Here is a 22,528-nt window from a genome sequence, read left to right as displayed (position 1 = left end):
AAAGTTTAGCCTTTTCATAATTTCCAGAGGCCATGTCTCTTATCATTTTATGGTTTTCTAGTATTCCTTGGTAGTCAATAACAAGGGGCTTCTCATCAGAAAGAGTTTCTTTAATTCGTTTGAAAAAACATTTCAATCCAAGTTTGATATATTTGGGTGGAGTCTTTGACCACTCGTACCATCTATGAGAGGGGAGTATTCTCGCTTCATATCGTTCTTTGAATAGCCAAAAATAAAATATCAAATCTTGTTCCGCCACATTGGAGCCCACCATTCTGGTGACATCAACGTCACCATTATCATTTATTATCACGTTACTCATACTTAATTTTCTGAAAAATATTAATAATCCTAATAAGGGTCCATTGGGTTATGCAGACGAAAATGAAGTAACTCAATGCAACACTCAATAAATTGGCATACATGTCATACATAATTTTAATAGATATTTTGATTTAGCATAAAATACAATATACAATCCATGAATTCATTGTCCATTATTATTACAGCCATAACATTTCATTTTATGTATAAGTATAGCAGCTCTCACATCAGAGGGAAAAGTATCATAAAAGAGTTTTTCCGTGGTATAGATACAAAATCCAGTTTTATCAGAGTCAGGCATTCTTTCCAACACCCATCCTTCAGGTATTACATCTGAGGCAGGATGTAATCCAACACAGAAGACGAACCAACAAAATTTCGCATGTTCATAATTTTCAAACAATATCATGCGGGCGATAGCTAAATGCTTTTTGTATAGCGCATCAAACAGTCTGTCGGATACTCTCAGGTTGCAAATCCTCAAGTAAGGTGTCATAAATATCTCCAATTCATCCCGTGTTGTTGCAGCCCACTTGCCGAAATCTTTATGTTCATATTTCTTTTCAAATGAATCGAAGAACACGTCAAGTTCATGCTTTACTCTAGCAATTTTTTCACCCATATTTTCTTAATATAGAAAATTTTACGTTGATTATCGGACCGGAAACTTTCCTTGCTAACATTTTTAATACATATAAGTATAACAGCATTTCCAAAATATTCAATAATTGTGATAAGCATACTAGATACATAGTAATTACTTAGCATACATATCAGTCCAGTTTCTTGCCATCTTCTGATAACTTTCATAGTCATCCCGATACAGTCTGGCGCTCTCAACATCCATTGGATCTTCTGGGTTAGGGGAAGCCAATAATGACGAAATCGAGACCAATACTTTTCCCAACGTTAAAGCGGGAGACCATTCATCGGCAAGAATGTCAATACATATGGTACCCTTACGGCTTATATTCGGATGGAAAATCTTGGTTTCAAATTTGATCTTCGGAGGCTTGAATGGATATTCCGTTGGAAATTCAATTCTAAGAAGAAATGTTCCTTTTTCATATGGTGTTTTTGATGGTCCTCGCAAAAGTGCTTGCCAAACATAGATATCCGACTCGTCCAATGGCCCTGCTTGCAAAATTACAGGATTTGTTCGTATTTCTTGATTAATTTTTCGCCGTTCAACGTATAATCTATGTTTTGCCATTCGATGCAGACTTATACTATCCAATAAAACTTACACACATAAAAGAAAAGGGGAACATCACTAATTCAATCGTTTATCCATAGCGTACATGTCACGTGAAAATCCGGCAATAGTTCTGCTAGTAATGTTCCAATCTTCATCAACATTAGCTATAGCCAATACATATCGTAGAAATAAGTACAAATAGTACGCAGGACTTTCTCCAAAGTTTTCTTCCACAATGCGCTCCAGTACTTTTTTTGCGCATTCCAATTGTTCCGCCACCTCATGGTCCCGGTATAACCAGACAAGAAAGTCTTTCAATACATACTCCATGTCATTGGCTGTTAACTTCGGAAAGTTTTCTATTCTTTCTTTTATTCGTTCATGTACAACTCCCATCTTTAGCCAAGCAACTCTGCTGTCAGGTATCGTAGGGTATAGACACGGTCTGAACCTCTTTCGGTTCAATTCTTTCTTTTGTGGGTCTTTGGGCACATATTCGTACTTTTCATAATTGATTTCCAACATATCACGATTAAAGGTCAAATAAATTCCTAATGTCTTAAAATTTCTTACACAAAAAACCCAAACATTATTAAACATTCAAAAAGTCTTAATCAGTAAATCAACATGACTACACAAATAAAAGTTTTAATTCTAGTTGTTATATTAGATATAGTAAATTTGGTGCAGTCTATGTATCATTTCAGTTAATCATCTTTCAAACATCCTTTTATCCATTGTTCTGAAAAGTTCTCCTTCATGGGATGCATACGAACAATATGTTGGTACCAAAGAAATTTGGCTTCCTTATAGTTTCCCAGTGTAATAATTGCAATCCTATTATGTTCTTTGATAGCAGCATGATACCCCCGAGCCTTGCCTTGCGGAGACAAAGCACTCCCATAAACTTTATCAATATACAGCGTCAGCATTCCAACAATGTCATTGGGTCTTGTCATAGCCCATCTTTGCCATCTGTCGGAAATTTCCACATCTTCTTCATAGTATTTACAAAACATGTCAAAATAATATTTCAAGTCGCACACTGCAGATTCATGTCCCATTTGCAATATTTCCTGGTTACTCATGGTTCTTCGAGACATTCCTCTTAATCGTGCAGTATAACAATTTTCGAAAAAGCGTCTTCTAAAATTGGAACAGCAACAGTTTCAAATTCTCGAGCATTTAGAAGTAATGTTGTAGAATCTTGCAATTCCATTTGTGGTAATCTTTCATCCAGAAATTCTTCTGGTAGATATTTATGAGCCGGATGTAGTTTTAGAACAAGTCCAAACCATGTATATTGGGCCAGATTAAAATCTTTTGTAACAAAAACGCGAGCAATATCACTATGTGCGTCATAAAGCTTATCAAAAAGCTTTTCTGTCACATTCGCAAAACAATGATGAAGGTATTTCTTTATTAATTGTTTGAATTTTTCCTTTGGGGTATTTTTCCATATTTCAAAATTTTGATGATGGTATTCCTGTTCAAACTCATCATAGTATTCATTAATTTGTTTCTTGGCTAGCGTAATTTCCCAATTCTCTAATACTCTAGTCATCTTAATACAGAATAAAATACTTTAAAATCATATGTTCAATTTTACGCGCAAAAGTAACTAGTAACGTTATGCATTATACATATGCATCAAGAGCATTCATGCCACAAAATAATAGTCCTGCCTGCTCCATCAAGCTCTATACACCTTTATCTTTTCAAGTATTGTTTCACCACAAATGTTGCATCTTTCAGTATTTGTTGCACATTTTTCACAACTACATAAATGTCCACAAGGTATGAAAGTAATTTCACTTTTGTTTCTCTTGCAATTTTTGCAAAGCACAACTTCTTGTATTTCTTTCAAATTTTGCGCGATCTCATCCACCGACATTATTTCTGCAACTGCTGCTTCTTTCGTTTCTTTGTTGTTGTTTACTTCGTGATTATTTTCAGATATACTATCGCCTTGTTGTGTTGTTTTCGTTGGACTGGCGGTAATTGTATTTACTGTCTCTAGTAAATCCTGAATTATATCACCAGTAGAGAAAGGATCATTAATCTGTCTATTTATAGTTCCTTCTATTTGATCTCTCGTAAATCCCATGTCTTCCAGTTGCATCCTGTTTATGTATTGTCTAGATAACCTTGGTCGATTATGGTTCCTTCGTATCTCCTCTCGTGGTGCATCAAGACATATTGCATTCCTTATCGATGGTCGATTGAGATTGGGATGTTCATCTCTTAGTCGTAAAACGAAATCAATACCTTTCATTTGCAAAACATATTCACAACCAGGAAACCACTTTGCATGTTCTGTCCACGGCTCATCATTGTAGTTCCAGTTTTGTAATCCTCCATTGCAGTAAAAGCATTTCGCCCTGTCCGAATCCCCTAGATAATACATACCCGCTTTAGCCAATTGTTCCGTTGTTGCGAGGATCCTGGGCCATTTTTCATTAAACGAAGATATTCTTTGCTGTAACGATGTCATATGCAAATTTATCGGGTAAAGGCAAGGGAATCTTTCCACCAACTGGAGTTGTTCTTCTGGCGATGGATCCGGAGGTTCTCCCCTATTAGTAGTTAACCTTTCAATTTTTATTTTAAGTTCATTATCTGCCTGATTTCTCTCGGAGTCTGTCAAGGGCATATTTCCTGCATACTCGTTATTTGCCATTTTGCATTTTGTAAAATGTCTTTTATGTTGTTCAAGGACATTATCAGTGGGTGCCCAATTTCTCAGTACTCCTGAGCATGAAAAACATTGCGCTCTGTCAAGGTTTCCCAGGTAAAAAAACCCCTGTTTTGCCAATTCCCCTACCAAGTATGGAGTAGGATAGGAAGGCCATTTGTCAAAGGTTCTTCTTCTCTCTAGTTCACTCCTCAAATTTGCTGATCGCAATGAAGTCTCATGTTCTTGGTCACAAATGTTCGCAAACACGGTTTGTGGTAAGGGACATTTTTCCTCTTTGATAGTCGGTCTTTGCACATTCCGATTAGTTTGCTGACTTCTTGTAGTAAGGTTAAGGTGGCACCTCATTTGTTCAAAAAGGAGCCTCCTTGAGCAATTTGAAATAGGCAAGTTATAACCATGTTGTATGGTCACCATGTCACAAGTAGATTTATGCCACTTGTCATCAAAAGGATCATCTCCAGTGACCCATTTTTCCACAGATACGCCACAGCAGTAACATCTTACTCTATCTTGAAATCCTGTCCAATAGAAACCAGCAGCGGCTAGATAGCTCGGTATCACAGGAGTTTCTTTCGAAAAATGTTTGAACGTTGCAAGTCTGTAATACTCAACCCGGTGATCTCCAGGTGGAATATAAACGCAATTATGTCCAGGAGGATCACGATCTCTTTTCATCAGAATGCCCATAGTTTCAATTCGGTCACTTCTCGGTGTAATTGCTTTCGATGGAACAGGCGTTCAATAATACAGATCAAAATGTCTAAATATAACCATACCAATCCAACATTCTAGTAATAATACATAAACATTCTGTTAAAAAAAATATCATTATATAAGATTTCTCGAGGTTCCAAATTAGCATTGGTTCGATAAATTCCATGGATTGGGTGTAAAGTCATTATTTAATTGTCAATATGTGACAACAGTTAATGGAGATGTATGTCCAAAATATAGGAATTTTCCAGATATTGATTCATTGACTGGGCTTTCTTATCTACTTTCTTCGAGTATATGTATATATATGCATCCATAACGGAGGTATCAGAACTCAACGACATATAACCTTTTACTCCTAGGTTGGTTTGGCTGTGCCAAGTCCATTTGCAATTCGCATCTGTAACATAAGCCAGACTATTTGCACATACTAACAATCTTGTATGGCCCATTATTACTCCTCGTATCACTTCATATATTACTCGTCTCATACATAGGGGAGGTATTCTTCGGACAACTCCCATCAAAGTTTCCGTAATTATAGTCCATGTGTCGTCATCGGGTCGTATTGTCTGTTTACTCCATACTATGAGTCGTTGTCTTGAGGAATCTTTCACAATGGCAGAATCCTGGGAGTCGTCAGAGTCCGTATTACTAGAAATTTCGTCCTCCGGCGTTTCTCCATGGGGTTTCCTGTCGCCACATGGAAGTTGTCTTTTGTACCAATTATGTTCTTGTTCAAAAAAGTTTTTCAACATATCCATCAGCAACTTTAGACATCCAGCATTTTTTCGCACGTCGATTTTATCTAGTTGATTTATTAATTTACAAAAAATAGCAGTATTATGATCCTGTACTTCAGATAGATACATTTTATCCCTGCGAATATAACAATAATGTGCAATAACAATAAAAGATCCTGATTCAAGATTTCAATGCATCAAATCTCGATATTAGATATCATATAACATACATGTAATACATTCACTCACTATGACACAACAATAATAGAAACATTTCATAGGTTTTCTAAACATGTAGATTATCATACATGCCTCTATTGCTTCCCTAAAGATTCAAATCTCTCATCTCTAATGATATTGCACATAGTGACCAACATTGTTTTCAATGTTCCAGTGTCCTAAAATTAGGATCAAGAGCAATTATCTCTAAAAATAGTTGAAACCTTTCCTCCAAGGCCACCCTTCTTTTCCAGAGCCACTCCTGTAAGTAATGAGGAATAAGTGATCTTGATACCCCATTCAGCCTTCTAATAGCAGCTTTAAAAAAATTCCAAGACACCTCGATCAATTGTGTATTTATGCCTTCTGTAGTGACAAATTCGCGATCATGATTAACTACTGAATGTTTATAATTCATTCCCAGGCTTTCCAACTTGCGGTAACTGGCAAATGAATCAGTCCATATAGTGGATCCCTCTTTTACGTGTTTCATAATTATTTCTGATAATACAGAGGTTTTTCTCCCTTCTTCAGGTACCAATTCTGCAAACATTTCTCGCGTTTTCATATCTATTCCAGCCAAAACCCAGCGTTGGCGTATTATTCTTCCACGATTAAATTTTCTTTTGGCCACAAACGTCTCATCAATTTGAATTACATGTGATTTACCTTGTGATATTCCCCCTATTAGGGTACCTCTTCTTTCCATTTCCACAGAGCATATCTTACGAAGTTTCTTGGTCCAATTCACCATTGTTCTCTTGCTGACGTGTGCTTCAAAAGCTATTTGTCGTTGAGATACATCTATGGTCCAAAGATAAATCATCATTACAAGTTGGGTGAGTCTTATTTTACTTCCTTCAAATAGTGATCCTTTCCTTATGGACGTGGTAGTCCTGCACTTTGAAACCGGACACCTCCATCTACATCCATCCATAGTTCTTTTGCATTTTTCTTCATTCATTTGTTGTCCACAATTAAAACATGTTGCCTTTTGAACAAGGAGTTGCCGTGATCGCAGAAACTTTATACATTTTCGTTCACTTGATATTATACCACATCGAGCAAGATTGAATAGATTTTTTTCTTTTTCTGGATTCTTTAGTCTTCATATTTATTTAAAACTTTATTGTCTTTTCAAAAGTAGTTTTCTGTATATACAAACATTGGAAAGTTAAATTTCATGCAGGCACTTTCAAAGTCATAAATTGACAATCGGCTTCTTTTAATGATATTCCCTGCGTCTTTGCCCATGCGTAGATCTGAACTTCCGGAAAGATTATCCACATTATGAGATCTCTTTCAGAATCTCCCCTTTTTAGAAATTCCCTCATTTCAGGATTTACCCTTTTCAAAATTGTTACCCAGTTTATGCAAATTTCTGCAAAAGCCATTTGTATAGGTTTTTCAGGGTAAATGCTTCCTGTATAAATTTCTTCCCACTCATTTTCAACCAGATGTTTCCCAGGCCAATGATTGTTGTATGTGGTGACACCATACTTTTGTTTCCAATATAGTAGTCGTGGATTTGATTCGTTATACATTATATCACATAAGTGATCCGTCAATGTATATGTTGTTAACAGAAACTTCAGCGACTTTAATCCATTGTCTATTAGTATTTCTTTTTGGGGTATCCATGTCGTATGTTGTATTTCTGGATCATCACAACGTAATCCCAAACACATTTTTATAATTTAAGTAAATCCTTTATACAACATATTTAAATTCAGTTACATAGTACCATATTACAATTATTACACCAATTTTTAATTTATATACTTAATCATTTTTACATTAGTTTAATAATAACTAGCCAAACAATAACGGTAAATGTACACTTTGAATGTATAGTCACACGATTGGAAAGACTTTTCATTTCGTCATCATATAGTCTTGATTGTTTACGTACATAGGGTCTTCTGGTAGGTGTTTCATTATTATATCTATTTAATTTTAAAACTTCCAGATCTGGTAATTTTCTCAATAGGGAGTCATTAAGAAATTTAACATGATTATAACTAAGATCAATTGTATGCAGATATCTGAACGATATGTTGGAGGACAGAGAAAAATATTGCAAGTTATTATAGTACAACGTTAATCTCTCTAAATTACATAAAGATTCAAGTATTGTCATATCAAATTCCACCAGTTTATTTTCATCCAAGTTCAAAGTTTCCAGTTTCCTCAGTCCTTTGAACGCCCCTTCTTCTATAGCGCTTATTGCGTTTCTTGATAAGTCTAGTATTCTTAAATGACGTAAATGAATGAATGTTCCATTCTTTAGTTTCTTTATGACATTGTTGTCCAAATATAATCTTTTTAACTTTTCCATGCTTGCAAATTTCGATCCTTCTATTTCCGCCAGCAAATTACTGCTTAAGTACAAACTTTCCAGTTGGTGTAAGCCTGCAAAGCTTTCTTTTTCAATTCGTGTGATGTAGTTTCGCATCAAATTTATCTCCCTAAGCTTTTCATTTTTGCAGAAGACCCCTCCTGGTATGGTTTGGATTTTATTCCAACCACAATGCAACACCTCTACGTCTTTATATTTTTCCAATTGTCCTTTGGTTATTTCCCGTAGGCAGCTGTCGTTGATGAATATCTTTATTGTGTTCCGACAAGATTTTGCCAAGTATATCTTGTCAGGATCCGGAATTCTTGTATAACTCGAATGGTCACACCAAAGTACCAAATTGCTTCCTTGCATGCATTCCGGGTATAACATGGTTCGTCTTTCATCCATTGTACACTTCTTTTGTTCTATTGTTTCCGGATAAATAGCATAACACATGCCTAGCCATAATACTAGTAGTTCCACTCGGTTCATTTTACTCATGAATTAGATAACCCACTTTGTTACTCTATACCTTCGAAAAAGTGTCCTTTGTAAGTCAAAATCTTATTTACAGTCGTTGTCATTACTCATGATTGTTCCGGTATTATAGAGTCAATGTTCACACTTTCCCCTTCGTAGGGGTAAGGATGTATTTCTATACGTCTTATCCTTTTTGTTCGCCAATGTATTGAACTTGAATAGCCTTTTAGGCCCAAATTATTCTGACAATTCCATTGTTCCATATGTGGCGGATCTTTACAAATTTCTCTCTCCTGGTACACGTCCTTTGTTATATTAGTGTTTGTAAGTTTCATCACAAGTCCTCTAATTAATTCATACAACATGACTCTTCTTCCCAAAGAGGTGTATTCCTTTGCTCTTATTTCAAATATCTCTTCTGCCACATGGTTGAATTTATCAAGAATTTCTTCGGTTAATTCCTCATCTAGGGCTACCTCTTCTAGGCCATCGTCTGTTTGTTTAACCCAATCGGCTTGGTCCGTAAGCAATTCCCATACTTTTTCTTTAAACTGGTATCTCTCATATTCGCTGTTATATTCTTTAAGATTCAATAGATCCAACTCGTCATATACATCGTACAAATGACACCAATTTGTTGAATCGTAACCTTCAATATAATCAAAATCTAGCATTCTTTTTTCAAACAAAATAGCAATTTCGCACAATTTACCGTTTTCAGGATATGACAATTCTCAAGACTCATGTTATTACTTTTACTTTTCACTCATAACTTATCAAGTATACTCCATTTAATCTCTCCCCCCCACAAGGGATTTAATTATTTTATAATTTTCTATTTTCTGGTTTTTATTTATATAATTTTTTTTTCTCATTAAGATTTTATCTCTTATATAGCTTTTATCATTCGGTATTAGCAATAATTTTATCATTTTTATGATCTATAAACATAATCTGACATTTTATTTTTTTGAAGATTTTTTTAGTGGGGAAAATAATACGACATATCAATTTAAACATTATTAAAAGATAATATTACTCATCATCCTTGCCTTCCCTTCCATAAGAAATGTTTTGACCCGAGTTTCTCTGAATGGCGAAACTAATTTATTCAAGGATCATTTATACAAGTATTACACAATTACGTCTCATAGAGACTATTGTAGGAAGGGTGCCATGAGACAAGAATGTGAGCAATTTGCAATATATTACTTTACTAAACTATTACCTAATTAAATATTGGGTAAAAGACTAGAGGCTAAGCTAATTTTTTACGCATCTTATGTATAGTACCATAAAGAATTTACATAATCAGAAAAAATTTTAATAACAGCAATAACTCAAATAGCAGCAAATTAGTGTGAGGCTCACACAAAGAGATCTTGGCAGAGCGCAAAGCGTGGGCAAAACGGAAAAAATTACGCTCACGTCATTCTTTATAAAATATAAAATAATTCGATTAGCATAACATATAAGTATGAACACGAGGTGATTTGTGATAGGGTAGGTTGTCTGGGGCCGTTACAGACTAAATTTTAACACAAAAATTGCAGCCGAAAATTCATAAATAACATTCAATATTATGGAAAACAACACCGTACAATTCTTCATAATTTACAATAACAAGTTCTTCTCGAATTTAAAAAAGTTTTTGCAATAAAGATAGGTCGATCTTGCATTCAAGTACTCAAGTTCTCATAGTCCCCGGGATGTCATTCTAGGGGAGGTGATAGCGGGAACAATCCCAGCGATTGATCAATGTATCGGAATCTTTTAGTAAAAAGGGAAACTGTATTAATAACTCTGAGTAAATATATATCGTAAAATACAGGTATATAGTTTCCACTTTTGCTAATCTCAAGTTTCACTATACCCGGCTTCTATACTTTTTCCGTTAAGTTTGACCTTTTGGTAGTGGTGCCGAATTGATAAATTGTCCTAAACCACCACCGGTCAGCCCTAAATAATTCAGTTATCATGGCTTATCTAATAGGCTATCCCTAAAAGTCCAGATCAATCAAGATAATTTCTAGATCAAACTAATAGTAGTTTATTTTAAAATCAGCCCATATTACCACTAGAGGCAGCATGTGATCCATCTACACTGGGTCTCCGTAAAACTACCATTCGGGTCGGAGCCTCTGGTCTGTTTGGAAACCTACTGTCTCCACTGGTTGAAGATTCAATATCAAACATCAATGTAGTTTCCGAATTGGTGTTTTTGACTAATTGTTTGTCTCCCTCTTTTTTTAACGAGCTTTTAAAGGTTGATTCCGACACTTGGTCAATCGGTAGAATAAAAACGCCTCCCACAAAACCAAACGTGCTCGTGGACCCGTATGTAAACCTCCATTGTTCAAAATTTCCCCCAAATAGGAACTCAAATTCTGCATCCATCCGACATCTCGTAAAACAAAATGTTCGTATGTTTTTTGCCCCCCGATATTGTTGCAACATGAGAGCTATAGCGGTTATTATCGCTTCTGGATATAACACATAAAGCACTATATGTCCTTTATCTCTTTCGGTGTTTTGATCTAGTCCTTTGTGCATACTACAAGCTTCTTTTAAATAGTCATGGCACAATGTCATAAGGTCCAAAATCTGCCCGGTATTCTTGAAATACGGTCTTACGTACTTCATTAGGTAACATTGTTTACATTCACCGCTCCCAACCGGTTGAAAAGGCTTTCCTGTTTTTGTCCAGTCCTCCTTGGTGTACATACACTGTTGCCAATATTGTACCCTTGGATTGTCTCGCTCACAGGTGCCGAACAAGATGCTCATCAACCGATCCCGTACCGGCGCAGTTTTTATGATTTCCATTACCATCTGCTGCCTATGTATAACATCGAACTGCATCGCCCACTCGTGGACAACCTTATGATCCGTATTAGGGTTGCACAATAGCCCGTGGCACATTTCTTTCTTTAACTAGTTCACTATTTATCAACTTAAAACAAGATAATCCCTCGTCATTCATAATATCCTTTAGGCACAAGTTAATAAACTAGCTTTTATTCACCATATATTCACTCCATATAATTGATAATATTCACATCATTCCACTGAATATTTTTCATTATTCGTTAACGTGATGCGATGTTGTAGGTTGAGGCTGATTAAAGGATGATTGTTGCGAAAACATTATACTACCAAAAGATGCATAAGTTTCATTTGACGTGACATTGTTATTAGGCGGTGCATCATTGTTTGTAGTAGATGGTGTCAGAGAGGACGTCAAGGGAGTATTACTTGTCGATGTCGAAGAGCTTGCTCGTATCTCTGTATTCCGATTCTGTTTGTTTGAGGCAGTTTTTATTAGCAAATATGGTTTTACTTTTGCTACCTTGCGATTTCTCAAGTGTTTTCTACGATAGTCATTTCGCCATGGCCATTCTTTGACCTTTTCATTACTCGCTCTCATTCCTTCGAAGAAGATTTCTGCATAACGTCTAGTTCCATTTTTAATGTCCTCGAAAAAATTATTCCATCGTTGTAATCTTTCTGTCTTTTTTACCCCGCGAAGTTCCTCATACCATAGTTCGATATTTTCAATAGATAGCTCCCATAATTGTTCTTTAGTTATTGAGGCAGACATTCTTTAATTTACGACACCGCGTTATTTTTACACCTTAAAAATAATAATGTTTCTTTAAGTCGAGATTATTGTAAGATATCGTTAATGATATTCAAAACACTGAATCGTGCTAACTCTTTATTAATCTTATTTGGGGTTAATTATTCCTTTACCGGGTGAAGAAAAGTGTTATCTTTGGCCATTTGTCAGCCTAACAATTCTTGATTTCCTCAACTCAGGGCCGGCCAATTCGTGGCCCCCGAGGTAATTTCCGAAATTGCCAATATCTAGAATGGATTGCACTGATTGGGAACTTGCAAGGTCGAGCAAAATTTATATTTGTTTGGATGTGATGACTAAAATATCTATTCCTACGTATTGGCAGATCCATCAGCCAGTCACATAATGGTATATTTTTATACACTACCATCAAGCAGAATAATTTGCACCAGATACATCAAAAACAAAATTTTCACAAGCTAAACACAATATTTTGCCACACGATTCCTTGTTTTTAATACTGTTGCCCATCTTATGACCATGGAAAAACGGCCAATTTATTCAGACTGAGCCTAACTATACTCGCGATTTCGGACCAAGGTGTCGTTGAACATGTGTGACCTTGCGTTTGCGTTTGCGGTAATATTGCTGACTATGAAACCCAGATACGGAAAGATTGACGCATGTTGGCTTTTGTTATTACTATGGCCATGCGCCACATAGCCTGGTCCGCGTAAACTCAGCCTAACGGTGTACGGTAAGCCCGCAACAATGCCAAGTTATAATATCATTGTTCTATGAACTTCAAAAGCTTTTCGCGCTTCGCGCGGTAGTGGCATGCACAGTATTTCGTCAATCGAATGTGACCTTCGGGCTGAAAAAGATTGCCCAGCCTTGACTAATTCAAACTTTTATTTTGTATCACATACCATCCTAATTGTTCTCTCTCTCTTAACATCTGCCAAATAACCTGTCATTATTCCATGGTTACACAAAAATTCCCTTTTTCAAACGACAACACAGTCGTCCTCAGTATTTAATTGTTTCACTATGAGGCACAGAAAACACAACATCTCTTGTAACAGTCGCAACGTAATTAATGTACATTTACGATTTTTCTGATCACATCAATTTATACATTTTGATCACATAGTTTTCCAATTTTACTCGTTATTCCAGGGGCGCCAAAACATTCTATCAAGGCGCCTGAGAGTTGCCTCGTCAAGAGGTCGTAACTGTTCATGATCTGAGGATGGATCGGAATCGCTACTACTAACACCAGAGTCAGTATCGGGTAGAGTATTCAAACTTTCATTCGAATCTGTCAAATCACTAGATTCGGAATTCGGATAAGTTCTCAACTCGTGGTCTGGGAAAAGATAGGACTCTATCCAATCATGTCCAGAATCATATCCGGAGCCAGACAAAATACTCGAACTTTCATCTGAGTCAGTGAGATCTAATTCCGAGTCCGTATCATCTCCCCAGATCGAAGGGTTTCTTTCAAAATAGCTTTCCAAAGTGGCCTCGTCAATTTCTTGTTCATTTTCCTCATTTTCATCTGCTTCAGGCGATGTTTGGCATGATTTGAGAATTTCATCTATATTTTTTAATACAACAATCCACCTTCCAGTCCAGATTTGTTCATCCAGAACAGAGGCTTCCATGGCATCAGAACTTGTCATGGCTACAGTTATACCAGCAAAGAGATGTATTGCTGTTTTTTTGACCCTATATATACCAAGTCTGTGGAAATGTAATAGGTCTATGTGTCATAAATTTTCCAAGAATGCCACAGGAATCTTTCTTTTTTCTTAGCGAGTTCACACCACAATACGCAGTGATCATGCTATTCGTCTTATTTTGATTCATCACCCTTTTTTTACATGCGCCACACTAGGATATAACCATGATATCCATTATCCTAAATCAATCTCGATGTTCATCTTTACTGCTACATTATCCGTATTTTATATAAGGCCTCGCTCAAAGTGAGAACCTTCTATCAATTATAATCAGGTGAATTAAAATTGTAGGTGATTGTACCAATTTTGTGTCCTGTTTCTTCATCTAGCACAGGGGTCTCAAACTCAAACGTGCTTGCGGGCCATTCTCCTAGTTGGGACGACGCCGCGGGCCGCAGCATTTATAGGGGTATTCTATGTCTTTCCAAGTAGGCCTTATTTGGCGGGAATGAATTTTTCTATTGAGAGTGAGTCGATCCAACAGACTGACAGTAACCACACATCGCCAAAATATGATTTAGATTTGTATAAATTTAGGCCTGGCACGAAAAGAATCATCATATTTATAACTATTTGAATAGAATTGTTGTTGTACTTGACATAAATTAACTATAAGATATAGACACCATATGAGCGGACAAACGTATGATGCCATCATAAAAGCCATTACATTATAATTTTCAGCTACTATGAATATTTTGGATCCAACAGACCGATAACAGAGTCTGATCTGATCATTGTAATTCCAATCACGATTCGGGTATACTTTTGAGAAGTAGGCTATTAATCTCATGGCCAAATATCTTCAAATATAGGAGCAGAAAAAAAATATAAATATAATATAAATATATTAATGAATGTGTCCTAGTGATTGAAATGTGGGAACGCCGGACGTCCTATTGCTGTTACATCGTTGGAGCGTACCACTACAGTACTCGGTACCTTTAAGTGGCCCTAATAACATGATTTAGCGACCAAAGATGTAACTAACAGAATGCCAATGGTTTTCATAACCATACTTGCTTGGTTAGCGAAATACCAAGCTGCGACCTTCTGATCTATTACAAGTTCTTTTATTGTCAAACAATTGTACCAATTGGCCATTAAATACCAGATCTTTGTGACGGGTCATCGCTTACCTAACGCACCTATCTTTCGGTGTTAATATCAAATTATAGGGATCTATGCCTTTATTGCTCAGTTCATAGCCCTCATTCAGTACCGTTATTACTATGTCCAACACTTCATCACCAAGTTCGTGCTATCTTACCCCAACTCTAATTTTCTTAAATACATACATGGAGTATGACTATGTTATTTTAATTGTCGTATGGCCTGTATTCCATCTCTAATACACCCTTAATGAAACTATAACTCATGCCTCCTTCAGATACCAAGTCATCAACCTACATTCTAAACTCGGTTTACTTCCTTATAATCATGAACCGCCGGTATATGAGATATAGCCTCAGTGCATGGGGCATGCCATTCTTTTTTTGTTATCAATTCCGAATTTGCGTAATAAATCATAATCAGATTCAGATGGACATGTTTGATCATTGTTAACGCGAAAAATTCTAAAAATCAGGCCTAATTTTTGGTTCGTGATCCTCTGTGTGGCACGCAAATCAAGAAAGTACTAACTAGATATGCGCTTACTACTTAGCTAATTAGTTACTGTATAATTCTAGATATTTAGCTGTCTGAATCTTCTAATCAATGAGTTACGTCATTCATACATCAACAATTCTTGTTCTTGGTCCATTGCCAACATGAGCACTGCGTAAAAAGCTACGGGCTGTACCACAATTTCTCTCACGTTTACTGATTCAATCTAACTTGGATATTACCTTAAGCGCTCATTCATTTACCAACCTTGATATCAAGGCTAAAAGTGACATAAATTAAGTGGTAGCAGGTCATGCGCCATTTTCCAAGCACGATTTTACGCCATTTTGATTACATTCATTCTTGCTTGGCTCAAACCAGCCGCGTGGTGGCGCCTACAATCCACTAATTCAATATCACTCCTTTACTTACTTTAATTTGTAAACTTATTTCCCAATTCGCATAGTCTTGCTGCCAAATGCAACAATTCAAATTATCCTGTAGTCACTCAAATTAGCAAGGTCCCACCGACCATTCTCAGCCTTATTCATAGAAAATGCAAAAACCAACACGCGCTGCTTCATACTACACCACTGTATATTGTTATGTAATTGTACTCTAGATTACTAGGTCACTATTGTTGATACATTATCAATAAACTATCTTTTCGCACCCAATCTGTCCCAAATAATTACTTCTGCAAACTATAATCCCAAAATGCAAATCTTGCTACCCTCAGAAATCAATGGCTTTCCTTAATTATCATATCTTTTGTTTGTTCTTTGATACTACAAACTTCGCATTACTGCTCAACACTAACAAACTAGCGTTTACGCTGCTGAATTATCTACAATTCATGCGCCGTCTCCAATACGCAAAACTTACTTTTGTAAATGCCGACTCGCAACAATAGTTACTTTTAAATAAAATACCTGTGCTACATACATGCTAATGGCTATTATCGAAAACAAACATCTATCACTACCCAAGTTTCTCGTAGTAATGTTTTGTAATCTACCTACTCGCTTGGGTATTTTTAAATCTGGCCAAATTTACATTTATTTTTAAGACTACCTAATTAGTTTGCCCACCACTATTACTGGCGCAAACCCGATACCTTGCTCTTAATTTCACTTACTTGTAACTTCCTGACATTTGAGGCGTGATATGAGAAAATAACATTCTCATCTATTTCAGCTTAGTGCTCCTAGATTAATTTAATCACAAGGTGACTAGCGCAAAAAATCCTATAACTGCCTCAAGCAATTGTTCCATCGTTTCAAATATTTTGGAGAGACCGGTTGGCGGAGGCAGCTATCATTACCCAAATTACCATACCCGCACGACAATTTCTAGTGAATTTTAATCATGTCCAAACACTTAGAACACACTAGTAGTAGAAGAGATATTGTAGAGATCTCCAACACACTAGTTTTGAAATGGACATTTCCAATAGGGCACGAGCAAGCACATTTTTTCCTGTTTTAGTAATCCAGTACGCAAGAAGGATTTGAAAACAGTGCGATCTATCAAAGCCGAAGTTTGTCATGGCTTACAGTAGATTTACAATTTTATAGCCCTTTTGTGTTATGACGTACACAATTGTTAGTAATCAATAATATTCGCCTCACACTGCAATGGGAGTTAGTCCATTTCAGGAAGTCACTCAATACGGCTAGGCATTGCTCCATTGCATGCTTGGCGTCGTATAGTTGCATCAGATTTTAGCTAGGATGACCTGAGTTGTCCGCAAAAGCACAATTTAGTTTTGAAATTATAGACCAGAATTCTTCAAACGGAGTTACTGCTTAATATGAGATATATCAAAACTTGCAATATATGGTAACCTTCGAACGGTATTTACAGGGATGTACCAAATCCGTAATACAATGAACTGAAGACCAGCTTTCGCAAATGTAGGTTTATGGTTCAGCGTGAGCTAGAACATAGGAGAGCGAGCAACGTGGTATTATGTTACCTTAGTGTGATACTTTATACCCTTCGATTGAGATAGATATTTCACCTGTTTATTTACTCGTCGGCGATAAACCAACGGTTTTGTTTGGTTTTCAAAAATATTATTAATTTTTGAGGAACATACTACTTCAGCACAGGCCTTTTTGAGACAATACCTTGCACCCATGTTGGGTTCAATTCAATTCAACCGGATTTCAGCATCTATATTGAATTAGCTGTCAAATATGCAAATAACTATACATGCACCCAGATACTGTATCAGTCACGCGCAAGTAGAATACGTGAGTAATTGTAAGGCTAAATACTACAGTCAGGCATTGTCAACCAAAATATAGAAAGATACGCCCTGCACAACGTAAATATTGAGTCGTCTAATGAGACAGAAAAATGTTGTTATTCACAATAGTCCTCTATAATTACCACGGCAGCGTCAGCCATGATCGTTTCATTTGCGGTTAATTCATTTATGACTTAACACAACAATTCGAGTATACGCAAGCTACAGTGATTTATTTGACACCGTTTATTTTGTGACTTGATATTAACTTATAAATTCCTCTTCGAGACACGAGTCAATACATATTTTCCAATCGACTCGAGTCCTCCCAACACTGTTTCTTTCCTTACATTAGTAATACGCAATGTATCAGTCATAGTAAATTAGAACCGCAGTACCAAAAGGGGTGCGCGAAAGATTAAACTAGCTTTCATATCGAAATTGATCGGTTTTGTTCAGACTATCTATTTTTTAATTCAGTATCACCTATGCATTTGAGACGACAATAGACTGTATACAGCGGCCAACGATACTTCTTAAAGCTTATACACCAAGATGAACTTGCGCGTTTTGCAAATTAAATCTAATGTCAGAATTGTCAAGTACTAAATAGTATTGTCGAGAATGTGCGGATAGGTTGTTTTGAAATTAGAAACAATAATATTAATACCAACTTCAATCTCATCATTCTCGTCGCAGTTATTTTTAAATTCTTATATAAGGTCGCCGAGTTCTTATAATCAGCGTTTGAGCTAGCCCTAGTTACAAAAAAAGATAATGTTCAGTATACAGGTCATTATTGTGTCAATGAGAATGTACCATGACTCGAACTAACCTCGATTTTGTTATATTCCCTTATTATTCATATATACGAATGCGCATGACTAGAATCACCCCAAATAACGTTCCATCCTGTCAGGTATTCTAGAAGGAACCATTAATTGGGATGGCTCCTGTCACACAATTTTAGTTACCATGTCCATATCAGCAATACTTTTCCTAAGAAAACTTCGAGAACAATTCCAATATTTTAGCCTCAGTAGCTTAAAAGCTTTGAAGGAAATCAATCACTTTGCGTCTTGAGTAGAATTGTTATTATTCAGTATTATACGGCTCGTAGCTTAATATAATTTTGACAGTACAGGAAGCTATCCATGCTACTCGTCTTCGTTGCGGCTAACGCTTGTTGGATTGCTTTGCCACATGGTTTAAGTTTGGATCGGTGAGGCCAGTTGTGTGTATAAGTACAGTTAATTTCTGGAACTTGTAGGTTAGTGTCCCTCAACCGGGATATATGTAATTCTTGAGATATACCAGAGGTTGCAAAGCGCGTACCTTTCCCATGGAATATACATATGGATGTACCAGAATGGGATCACCCCAAACCTACAATCCGTTATCACCGAGGTAGGTATATGTATAATGTTGTCTCATATATAATACTGTACTCCGCCTAGTCACAATATCGCGATTTATTTATTTTCGTCGTAAACTCAACTTACTGGTCTAGTTAGTTGTTATAAAGTACCTACAGTTGGAAGACATGTTTTAAGTTAGCCATTTATGCGATAGATCAGATTTCCTGAAGCGGTATTCCCTGCTTGACGTAAATAAATGCCACAATGTAGTGAATGCAACAATTGGAGCGACTCAGCCGGCCCGGGTCGAAACACTTTCCATTTTAGAAATCAAAAAAACTTTTTGATTCAAAATACCGATCGGTCGCGTCTCGATCCCAGCACTGCAACATTCGAGTCATGAGTCACTTCGAGTCACCGCATCCTTCGATCAAGCCGAGTCAAGTCAACTGATTAGTGAAAGTGACTCAAATCAAGCTAAGGTTGGAATTGAATTGATTTTATTAGTCACAAGACGTGATTATATCATTATACTTTACTAGTCTTCTGCAATACATATCGGGCGGTCATCGGTATCTAACCGATGAAGATATATTGAGTTAAATAAGTCCACAAATAATACGCTGTATTGCTTGCATACAAGTAACTTAAGTCATTTAAGCAAACGCACCGTTCTTAATTTATCATATCCGCCAAAAATAAATAAAACACTTATAGCTTATGATGGCATTGGCTGCAAACTTCGACTTCTTAACCCGCGACCAGTATATTTGTGACATGTCAGATGGATGCCCAATAAAATGCATTATCATTGAAAGATTGGTCGCTTTTTATGTATCCCATAAACTTTGCGTGAAAAATCCAAACATATGCTATATACCACAATCTTTGTCTGCATTTGATTATTTGATGACTTGAAATTGGCTCACTAATTTTACTCCGAATTAAATTCAATTCATAAACAGGTATGCCGAATCAACTCAGATATTATCCAGTTGCTCAAGGCCAATGACTCGAGAGACCATGGACTCATGCACAGTAGCGCCCAATACAAAGATAATCGGCATTTCTTGTAGTCTAACTGCTATTGTCAACCCTGCGCAGTGCACAGTACATAATGTGAGGCAGCTCTGATACTTAATAGGTTGGTGATTGTGCTATTGCTGATTGAAATTACCACTTTTTACAGCAGTTACTCATACTACCCAACATAGACTCCAACTTTTATTTTTTTACGAGGCGGCGAATTCTTGTAACGTCATAATTGCTGCATTCGTCATATGAAACCACAATTTACTGCATACCGCTGGTGTACGTGCAGAGTTGAACCATTCGCGTGACGTTTTAATATCGGCTCTGCACTCATTAATATCAAACCATGCAGTCGAGTTATTAAATGGAATCTCAAAACGGTGCGATCATTTGAAGTGTAACCGCGGCCTGCGCTACCAGTCCGTCCGACGAATCTCCAGTTACATCAACGCTGTTCACGCGCAATGCCCCGTGTGAGTAACGAAATACACTACGCATGGCTTGGCAGGCAACACACGACAACGCTATAATACTTCCAGCTGACAATAATGACGATTACAAACGCGAAATCGCGCAGCCGTGCAATCAGTCATTGTCTCTGCATCGTTTTGACCTACTCGCATCACGGCAATTGTTTGATGATTAAAACATTGGTGCATTTCCCAATTTAAGTTCACGAGGCATTTCGGGAGTACATCGGTCAATTCGCAAATTCCATCTGCGTGTCGATGGCCGGGTTGGCCGCCAACGCATACCAATTGAACTACGTGTTGACGGCCGCACAAATCTCTTTCTACGGTCGCGTGTTAGCCACCCCTGGGCTAGGATTGATTCCACTCCCAGCCGCATGTCGCGATCTTACCAATAGAAATCCATTGTCTATTTAATCTCTAATGGGTAAATATTCGATAATATTGTTCTGGAAACGAGTTCATCCAGCAATCAATTTTATCGGAATGTAGAAGGTTCCCTGTTCGAACGAATCGAATAATATCAGAATTTGTGCTACTATGACCAATAATCCTGTGCTGCATCACGTTAATAATGAAAGGAACACTCAAAAAAGGACTTTGTGCAACAATTTCGAAGTACGAATGTATCTAGTAGCTAGTTTTGTAAACGAATATGGGCGCACATAATTTAGATTTCAGAAAAGCATAACGTATATTAGCGCTCCTGGTCGGGAGAGGAGATCTAGGATGGTGCTTCTCAGCCCACGCTGGGTGCGTAGTCAGTGGAAAAATTCGGGGAATGTCCTAACTTGATGGATTTCAAACCTTTGCCGTATTCCAGAACTCGAGACATGGTACTGACACACATCTTTTGATCATTACGCTCCAATATTAGTGGATATCAATTTCTCATGTTAATGTTTGCCTCCATTCGAATCATTCAATGTTATTCAGTTTCGCGATGTCACCTTTTAAGCAATATGAGATAATACCATCACTAATTAGCGTACACCCGACCGCATTGTCGCCAGACCCGCGAGAGATAGGAGCCGAAGCATGTTAGGCTCGAGACGCTATAGTCAGGCCATAGGCCAGCAATAATCTTTCACTCCAGGCCTATTGCAGATGCTATTGTGTGAGTCAGCGATGAAATCGTGCACACCAGGCCGAAGCCGCCAATGCATATGTGATTGCGCAGTCAAACGATGATATAGTGTGAACTGGGCCCATTGCAGATGTGATTGTTAGGCCTGCGAAACCAGGCTTTATCTAGACGCGATAAATCAGGCTTGCGAAGTTTTCCACGCGCACAGGAATGAATGACCTAATTTCGCGACCATCTCAGCGGGAGATAATCACAGCTTCCTCTCGCTAATTGACAACTCGTTTCTCGCAAACCCGCCGCGCGGAACACTGATTACACAATTATTGAATTGTAGCTAAATATTAGATTTCCAATGATCATTTCAAAATGACGGGGTTTCGCGTTTCAAATAGGCAAGTTCGACCCCAAAATCCCCGTGGTTACGCGCCTGGCACACGCGCGTATCGAAATCGAAGACGTCTCTAACGAGGTCGCATCGATTCGCCTGATTACTAATTACTAATTACAAATCACTTTAGCGTTTGAGCATTTTGTACGAGGTGGCCGCCACCTTGCAATCTCATAAATTGGCGCTTATGTTACCCAATACTGTTATATTTAAGTTATGTAAAGAACAACTACAGTATCAAAACGCGTCGACAGCAGGCTGATACTATAAACCTTAAAATTCCAGATCT

General features: G+C 37.1%; 4 protein-coding genes across 5 annotated transcripts in view; 1 reads left to right on the top strand and 3 right to left on the bottom strand.

The window, feature by feature from the left end:
* Positions 1-22,528, top strand: part of LOC145439865 (uncharacterized) — a 437,408-nt gene that overhangs the window by 164,348 nt on the left and 250,532 nt on the right. The gene's annotated exons all lie outside the window — the stretch shown is intronic.
* LOC145439848 (uncharacterized) overlaps positions 1-22,528 on the bottom strand; it is a 62,363-nt gene that overhangs the window by 13,941 nt on the left and 25,894 nt on the right. The gene's annotated exons all lie outside the window — the stretch shown is intronic.
* LOC145439944 (baculoviral IAP repeat-containing protein 3-like) lies at positions 1,082-5,644 on the bottom strand. The gene is made up of 3 exons (XM_080317609.1): positions 3,338-5,644; positions 2,390-2,567; positions 1,082-1,367 (listed from the first exon to the last, which is right to left on the bottom strand). The coding sequence occupies exons 1-3, from the start codon at positions 4,905-4,907 to the stop codon at positions 1,082-1,084; spliced, it is 2,034 nt and encodes a 677-aa protein (XP_080173735.1). The 5' UTR covers positions 4,908-5,644.
* On the bottom strand, positions 5,814-7,451 carry LOC145439330 (uncharacterized). Its single transcript, XM_080316834.1, has 2 exons — positions 6,566-7,451; positions 5,814-6,158 (listed from the first exon to the last, which is right to left on the bottom strand). The coding sequence occupies exons 1-2, from the start codon at positions 6,858-6,860 to the stop codon at positions 6,088-6,090; spliced, it is 366 nt and encodes a 121-aa protein (XP_080172960.1). The 5' UTR covers positions 6,861-7,451; the 3' UTR covers positions 5,814-6,087.

The sequence above is a fragment of the Botryllus schlosseri genome, chromosome 5 (genome assembly GCF_051294905.1).
Source record: "Botryllus schlosseri isolate E-star chromosome 5, Bs_hap1, whole genome shotgun sequence".
Lineage (NCBI taxonomy): Eukaryota > Metazoa > Chordata > Ascidiacea > Stolidobranchia > Styelidae > Botryllus > Botryllus schlosseri.
Note: the sequence above shows the minus strand (reverse complement) of the source record. Positions and strands in the feature narration are given on the sequence as shown.

Coding starts and splice junctions, on each gene's coding strand:
- LOC145439330 (XM_080316834.1), bottom strand. CDS start 6,860: ATGAATGAAGAAAAATGCAAAAGAACTATGGATGGATGTAGATGGAGG. Junction 6,159..6,565: donor AATAGGGGGAATATCACAAG/GTAAATCACATG, acceptor CATTACTTACAG/GAGTGGCTCTGGAAAAGAAG.
- LOC145439944 (XM_080317609.1), bottom strand. CDS start 4,907: ATGGGCATTCTGATGAAAAGAGATCGTGATCCTCCTGGACATAATTGC. Junction 2,568..3,337: donor AAATTGCAAGAGAAACAAAA/GTGAAATTACTT, acceptor ATGAATCTGCAG/TGTGCGACTTGAAATATTAT. Junction 1,368..2,389: donor CCGCAAGGCAAGGCTCGGGG/GTATCATGCTGC, acceptor ATTTCTTCTTAG/AATTGAATTTCCAACGGAAT.